General features: G+C 36.8%; 1 protein-coding gene across 1 annotated transcript in view; it reads right to left on the reverse strand.

Moving 5' to 3' along the window:
* The window catches only part of RTTN (rotatin), an 84,740-nt gene extending 76,382 nt beyond the window's left edge, over positions 1–8,358 (reverse strand). Inside the window, 7 exon segments of the mRNA XM_009995636.1 lie at positions 6–83; positions 1,357–1,435; positions 2,559–2,657; positions 4,539–4,737; positions 5,330–5,517; positions 5,835–6,542; positions 8,253–8,358. Of these exon segments, the coding sequence (XP_009993938.1) occupies positions 6–83; positions 1,357–1,435; positions 2,559–2,657; positions 4,539–4,737; positions 5,330–5,517; positions 5,835–6,542; positions 8,253–8,358 (1,457 nt within the window).
* Positions 8,359–8,762: the final 404 nt, after the last annotated feature.

An 8,762-nucleotide genomic window follows, 5' to 3' on the forward strand; every position in this document is an offset into this window, starting at 1 on the left:
CAGCAGGAAAATCTTGCATAATCACATCCTGTAGAAGCTCACACGTACTCCAAATTAAACTTTGGTTGTTACTTCTCAGAGAGCTAAAGATGCAGTTAGTATTTAAATATGCATTAAAAAAAACAAAACAACAAAAAAACAGTAAACCTTAGTGCTTACAAGAAAGTTTCAATTACAAGACTGAAGAATTTAAATTTTAAAATACTGTAATTCTATTATGTAGCATTTTTTAAAATTGAATAATTCCTTAGGTATGCTAATTATGTATATAATAAGGAACAAATTAAGTTCCAGCTGTTATCAAACCACATGTAAAATTACATACCCAGAAGAGAAATAACTTCATTGATTCTAAGTTTGAAACTAAGATAAGAAAGACTGGAAATTCCCCATGAAGCTTGTGATTATCTTAGTGGTATGCAGCAAACAATTTAACTCTAACAGATAATAAAGGTTTTTTACATTACCAAGGTTCACGTAGAACTAAAAAGCATTTGAATTACATATGTGGGAAGTTACAAAATAAGAAGAACTTCACTAGCTATGTTCTAATATGTATATCAGTAAATAATAAGAGTCTTTAGAGTATTCTACCTCACTTTTTTTTATTTTTATTTTTTATGAAACTACTGTTTCGGAAACCATTGTCAAAAAATCAAGTAGGTCCAGTTCTAAGAATCCATATTGTTTTTCTAGGCTCAGACATAAAGAAAATTAAATATTAAAGAGGTTTTCCAACTTCAGAGATCTTTCAAAAGGAAAAAAAACCCAAAACTAAACACACAAATAAAAACCTAGTACAAAAAAAGCCTACAGTTACAGTAGACTTGTTTAATAGTCCAGTCCATGACACTGTATTCCTGGCTATGCTAGAAAACTATCATAGCTCTGTGTCCATTCATAAGTGACCCCAACTACAGAACTTTTCCTCAGGCCACTTCAAACACCGATTTTCTAAGTGAAAGTTAAAAAAAAATACAAAACCACTGCAAAACGATTATCTGAATGACTCTATGTCTGGATAAGGCATTGTACCTAAACTTACTGACCTAAACCTAGTTAAGCTACTACTGAAAGTATGGATTTCTTCTGCCAAGTGGCCATGGAGGTAAAGTAAATAATTATTTTATTCCAGCTTGCTCTAAAATTAACTGATGAAATATCTGAGAATACTAGAGACATTTAGAAAACAGACTAAAGTGTCACGAACAAAAAAAATATACTCTGAAAAATTAACTCCTTAGGTCATTTACAGGAATATTTACAGGAATGATGCAGAAGGACAGAAATTTACAATCACTCTTAACCAAGAAAAACAAAAACTATGAGCAAATTGTGCTGTTTCCATTACTGTACCTTTCATTTGATGAAAGAACGTGTCTATCTGTTGAAGTCAGAGTTAGCCAAGGAAATGTGGAAAATTTCAAGCATTTCACTGCAAGAAAAGAGAGTGCAAAATTTGGAGTGTATTTTACAGAAGTAATAAACTGCATGTTTCCACAGCAAAGTAAAAAACTTATGAACTATATACTTTCTGAAATAGAAATATATTTTACTAAATATAGACTCGCATAAATTGAAGTGCTTTTAATGAAAGTTTTCAGCAATACTAAAAAAAAAATACAAAGGTCATCTCAAATCAAAATGAAACGTGTTTATTGAAGAAAGTTTTAGCAAACAGAAAACACAGCATTAGAGGAAGAGTATTCAATTCCCCATAGCATGTTTTCAATCAAATTATAATTTTGTTCTGCTACTAAAGAATACTTATTAGCACAATTTCTAAAAACGGGAAATTGACTTCTTGCTCTTACTCTTGGAGCAGTATACAGTTGTTACAAAATTATTCCTCATAATTACTTTTTGCCTAACAGAACTTTAAGGCATTTTTAACTTAAAGTCTGTAATTACTGTTGTCCGAATCTAAAGATAGCAGATACACTGCTAAAAAGCAATCTGGTGATTTACACACAGTAACTTCAAAGTCCTATTTTAAATCTAGTTTTCAGTGTCATGCTGTATGTTAAGTATGATATTCTCACGTGAAACCCTACTAGTATACTGGTACAAGAAAAGACTTGCCAAAATAATACTGATCTCTGTTTCTCAGTGAAACATTTCATATTGTTCTACTGCAGAAAAAAAAAAAAAGCAAGCATAATAATGGTATTCACTTAAGATTCAAGGTAATGCTTTCTAAGGCACCTATATCTAGTTTTCTGAAAAGTAGAAAGGTCCTTCAAACTAAGTTTTATTGAAATAAAAAGGTATGTACAACAGCCATTTTTGTTCATGGAACACAGACCTTCTGAAAAGCATGAGCAACTTAAATATTTTTTTTAATTACAGCATATTATATCATATTTTACATATTTCTAAGAGTTATATTAACTATTTACTAGAAAAGAGAAAGATGAATTTCATGTTTATAAGCATTATAATTCCAGTTGTTATGAGAGATCGCACAGAACAACAGGAAAAAGAATAGCCAATATGCGCAGTGGAATTCAATCTAAATTATAAGAACTCCTGTAATTAACATATTCTGATTTTATAACTACACATACCAACTGTTCTTTTGGGAGGTATTTCTAACTGTGGCAGAGATCTTTCACCTTGACAAAAATATCCAGTGAGAAACTCCTCCTGAGGTAGAACTAAAACAAATAAAGGGTAAGTTTAAAAAATGTACACACACACAGAAAAAACCAAAACAACCAACCAAGAAAAAAGCAAGGCACAACCAAAAGCTTATCTTCATGTTTTTACTGAACTGCCTTCCTTTGCGTCCTTGAGTTTTAACCCATTAAGGAAACTGACTTAAAACTTAGAATAGCCTCAGATAATCAGCAAAATGAAGCAAAAAGAGTGGATTGATGTTTGTTAGAATCATATTCTGCAACTGTAAAGTTGTGGGGTTTTTTCTATTTTCTTTTACTACCTCGCATACCATACATGCAATAGCAAAATTAGTTACACAAATTGTATTGTCTGATGGACAACTGGCAGCAAAAAATTTGTTTTCCTCTAATCTACCTACATAGTAATAAAATTAACTTTTTAAATTCACTATTTAAAACCTTTTTCTATCAAAATTGGTGTCTTTTCAGGTCAGCTGAAAAGTTATCCTACCTCTGTGTGCATATACACTTACACACATATATCTATATTAAAAATATGTATATTATTAAATACATGTAATTAATACACAAACTGTATAACAAAATATACACAAGGTATGTAACACTAAAAGCGATGTCTCCAGAGCATAATATTTGATTCAAAGGATCAAACTAGAAAATACCCAGATTATTAGTTTATATTTTTTCCCATAACTGAAGCTGAAATGGAAAGAAAAATACAACACTCCTGAAAATAAGCATTAAGATTGTTTAAACCACACATTAATACAATCTACAGCATAAGCAGGAATTATGTATAATACTTCAACCGGGAAGTTTCAAAAAGATGTATTTTAAGAATGAAACATAAAACATTACTATATAATCCCATAAACTGGCAACCTTAAATAAAAATCTAGCTAAACTCATGTGGACACAGGGAGAAAAAAAAACAACAACAAACAAACCACAAAACCAACAAAAAAATTTAACAGACGTCACATAGTTCTAGCAAACTAGAACTCAAAGCACTAGACAAACAGCAGAAACCACAGGAAAATTACTTTTATTTCTGAGATATCACAGCATGAGTGACAGAGGTGTGGCGATTAGTACACCATGCAGTATAACAGCAGTGGCTTTCCCACAAGAACCAGGAAGATGAAGTAAGGGCCTCTATGGTACATAACTTTCTCCTCTATACCTTATATAATTTTCAAGGCAGAAGAAGAGAACCACACAGGTTTACTTCTTGCTTGCATCTAAGAAGTGCTGTAAATCATTGTAAAAGATAGATAATAAGCCAGATAACAGAAATAAGTAATAGCATTTCACATGTATGTGAAGCACTTCACACATAGTATTTTAAAAAAGGTTTACATATTTTCTATGACAAATACTTATCCAAAACTAAGCAGACAGCGCATACAATACAAATGTAGTTCTAAAAATCATAGTACAAGGATCACTTAATGGTTTTTGGGGTGGTTGTTTGGGGTTTTTTTTAATATTTGTATTGCTGTCAAAGTCTACTATGCAAAGAAAAGAAGCAAAGCATACTGACTTAATTCCAAAGTTGTTAAAAGTTGCTACACTACATGACAACTGCTAAAGTTGTCATGCTCTTTTTGCATTACAGAAAACAGATACTGCATACTGAAGAAATGGATAGAAGTCTGATCACACAAAAAAAAAAAGGATCATTCTTCTGTAGAGAACTCCATTACAGGCATGGCACTATTTGATTTAGCCAAGATCACACTTTCTCTGGCAATATCTGCTTACATATACTTCACTGATCTCTCAGGAACAATATGCCTACTATGCCTGAAAACCTCACGTTTTCATAGCCTAGAAGCTTTTTAATTTACTGTATTTATATTTTAAATTAATCACACTTCAAAATATGCAATATACCTGGCTGATCTACTGAAGGCTGAGACAGAGTTTGATAACATACTGATGAAGAACTAGAAGGCAGTCCAGAAGGAAGGAAGAACAGTCCATCCACGATCCCATCAATTACAGCCTGCAAGTTTGGATCTACATTGGGACGAAGCTGAGAGAAGAATTCCACTGCACCAATTCCAATCAGTTTCTGGGCAGCAGGTGGATGCTACATTAGGACAAACAACTGACAAAGTTAGCCTGAAGAGTCTTGAGGTCTCTTGATCTTGAGGGAGGGGAATGAAAGAACAATAATCAAAACTTAAGTTAGATTTTGTCATTGTTTAAACCATCCACCAGTTTCAAGGATGGAATTTTTTTTCCCTCTGCATAGCTACTGTTTAGTGATTAAAACATAAGAATGTAATACAAGATATATTAAGTTTCTGGAACACTTTCTCCATTTTTAAAAATAAGTTGCCCCATTGTTCAAATCTTCACTTTTCAGGAACAGTGCAAGTGCTTAGCAGCAAACCATGTCCATAGAAGAAATTAAACAGTAAGAAGAAACTGAAGAAGCGGAGGTACTAAGGTAGAAACCCAGAAAATAATTATATTTTTCTGCTATCCCTATAAGCAATTGCAAGTCACTCGAATTGTTTCTATTTCTGTCTACACACAGTGGTTTTATTATTCATGTCTTTATAAAATACTCTAACATCTCATTACACGGAGCTACAAAACCAAATAATATCCAGTTGTACTCATCTTTAGTATTCTAAAGGCAAATTTATGTATAAATAAATGTTAGTATGTCGTACCTTAATCAAATTGTTCACAAGATTTAGTACTTCCTCTTTCATTGGTACAACTGGAAAATTGAACCACTCCAAAAGATTAAAGAAAAGCACTTTTTCATGGATCAGATCAGCATACGAAATCAAGTTGTGATCTAATTTAAAAATAATAGTCTTCAGTGATCGTTCTCTTATCTCTGCCAGTTCATGACCTGCTCCCCCAAGAAAAAAAAAAAAAAGGTATTTTAAACAAATGCATTTAAAAAAACGCATAAAACCATCTGCCACAAACTAATTCTTATTTAGACAAACAGAATCCCGCCCAAGATCTGTGAAAAACACCTAGCTTTTATACTGTCAGTGTCATGCTTATCAAGAAGACAAATTATCCCACTCACCAGCAGTAAGATAACCGAGTATGTCAAGTGTGAAATATTAAAAAATACACTGATACAATCTGGTGCCAAATGTAAATCCTGAGGACGGCCTTTTCTCTCGAAGCACACAGTTAAATCCTGAAAACCTCTACCGCAATAAGCTGTGGATACCGAAAGCCGCCTCAGACTCACAACCTGGACAAAAATCCACCCAAGCCTGTTGAATCCAAAGGCACTGTATCTGAAAGGGAAAGCCTTCAGCATTTCCCAGGGACAGCAGGATCCACAGATGCCTAGATGTCTGCAGCGGGAAGGAGAGAGCAGAAGGCGACAAACCGGCGCGGGGTCTGGGGCGGGCACCTGAAAGCGGGGATCAGGCAGGTGCTCCCGCGCCCCCCGAGTGCCGAGGAAGGAAGCCGCTGCCCGCTCCCTCCGTCCCTCCCGGCCAGCAGCAGCGCTCCCACACGCAGCCGACGGGCCCGTTTCGCAGGTGAAGCCCCTCGGCACTGCAGGAGGGCGGGGGGCAGGCCCCTCGCCACCCCCCTGCACAAAGCCCCGCAGAGGGGTCGGGACAGCCGCGGCGCCCCTCAGCAGCCGGCCCCGATGCCCCAGGAGGGGGCAGGAGCCGTCACCTTGGGAAATGTAGTCCGCTCCGCTTCCCGACGCTGCCCCGACCGCCCTTGGCTGCGCGCGAAGCACGCTGGGAGCTTTCACCCCCCTCCCCACGGCAACCCGGGGCGCGCCGCTGGAGCAGGAGTAACTACAACTCCCATGCAGCCCCGCGCCCACGGCCCAGCCGTGTCCTGGCGGGCGGGAAGCGCTGCCGGAGCCAGGCGGGTTTCCTCGGCAGAAAGGAGGAACTTAGACGTCGTAGTAAAATTTCAAAAAGGTAGAGCGATGCTTTTCGGGTAGAAAAGAACCGGTTGCACAGAGGTCTGTGTTTCAATAGTCGCACCTGAGAGAATTAAAGAGATGACGTGGTTTCATTCTGCAAAGTGATCGGGAGAAGCTTCAGGTGGATACATGTAATTCCTGGCCTGCTTTTTTTCAGCTTGATGTTAATTACCCATACCCTGGAAGCGCAATTTTTGAAAGATTGTGCTTGCCATCATATTGGAAAAAAATAAATTAATGATAGGTGTGCAAGTGGTGGACGTTGCTGTGTGTATGTGCTGTTGAAGTTTTTACGTGTAACTGCAGGTGCATAAAATAAGGTGGCCTTGTAATAGTCACGATTTCTTTTTTATATCATGTATTGCATGAGAAAGTACGTTTTTATCAGCATCCAATAAAAATGTGAAGAGTGCAGTATGGTGTAGACAAGTGATTGCCAAAAGGATGTATGGCACAGCCCTCTGAGCTCATGTCTCATTGTTTTTCTGCTCTGGTCTCCATTACTGTGCTGTTCATTCCCAGTAATTTGACATTAATGTCCTCCATCTGCTATATCAAGGTTGTGCTAAATTCGTAATTGCAGCTCAGAACTGTCCGTTGTTTTTCAGGACAGTATTACTATCTGTGGAGCAATAAAACAAGGGCTGTATTAAACTAATTATAAATGTACTATGATAGTTGCAACAAGATTTTCTACATGAGGCTGAACTCGCATGGATCTATCAGTGCTTTTCAAGAGCAAATACAAAAGAAGCATCACTGACTGAGTAAAAATTCCTTTTAGCTGTGCATGATAAGCTCATGTAGCAAAATGTGAAGAGCTCAAATCATATGCGCACAGCGCTGCTCACATTTGCTCAAATACAACTGGTGGGAATTTTATGAGACCCCATACCAGACCCATGATAGTAATGGATTTGTATCTCATTTGTCCAGCAAGGAGAACGGATTGCTGAGATAGTCATTTCCCAAAATCAGCTAAATAAAAACATGTATTCAAGAGAAAGAGATGTGTCATTCACATCTATAGGAGTGTTCAGTCCAGGTCCTTCTCACCTTCCTAAATATGGTCAACCTATATTGCATCAGAAAAACAAATGTTTTCTTACTCTGTCTTCATGTCTGAATTAGTAGCTACACAAACACTTCAGAGAGCTTTTGCTGATGCAAAGGTGACACATGCGCTCTCCATTGCTAATGCAGTCCTTTGCACTGTAAGTGTGGGCATTTCATTCAGATTTTCTTAACCAAAGGACTACTTAACTTTGAACAATACTCTTAACCTTGAAGAGCAGCTTCAATTTTGCTGAAAGAAAGGGAACAGTGATCCAAGAGCACACTGTATAAGGCAGTGTGATATGTTTTATGCTATGACAGCTCACAACTGGTATTCAAGATGACGACCAGTAACTGCATTTTCATTGTTACAAGCTGAGGAGTGATATATTAAGGACAAAGTGTGTATCTCAACAAAAATAGAAACAAAGCCCCCAAACATTTACTGGGTATTAAAAATGAAAAAAAGAAATATGGTGGATGGGTTCAATAATTATCGTTGGCCTTGTGAGATAGTGTAAATAGAAAACTAGTCTTTCATTACTAGGAGTGCTGATTCACTGTGTCTGCATCTCCTGTTTTGAACTCCCACTAGTGCCTCCACTTTCTCTCCTACTTGCTTGTTCCTATTAGCTTGCAGATTCCCATAACTGGTTTTGAATCCAGTTTGACTTTTTCTTCTCCATTGGCATTAATTAAAATGGGTGTCTCTTCCACCATGTGCATTCTTACTAATCTGCAGTCAAAATGTGTAGGAGTTCCACCACTGGGGAAATTTGTCATGGAATCTCATTTACATTGTCCCTTGTTTCTTCCTTACTGCACTCTACGTAAGATGAACTTTAAAGAGCTGCCTACTCCTGTCTCCTTACCAGCTTGGTTTCTATAATTCAAATAACTTATTTTAACCTCTGCTGTATCTGTTGGGCTCTATCCCAATATACTGATGATAGGTGGGCAAATAATGGACATTGTGTGTATATGCTCATAAAGTTTTTTCATGGAACTGAAGGTACACAATGAAAATGACCTTGTAATTGTCACCATTTTGTGAAATTTTTTTTTAAAAAGCCATCCTTTAGCACTTTTTACAGAGGATGCCCTGTAGCTTTGACATTTCCTTTCAGTTA

The sequence above is a fragment of the Chaetura pelagica genome, unplaced genomic scaffold (assembly GCF_000747805.2).
Source record: "Chaetura pelagica isolate M959 unplaced genomic scaffold, ChaPel_1.0 scaffold63, whole genome shotgun sequence".
In the NCBI taxonomy this organism is placed as follows: domain Eukaryota; kingdom Metazoa; phylum Chordata; class Aves; order Apodiformes; family Apodidae; genus Chaetura; species Chaetura pelagica.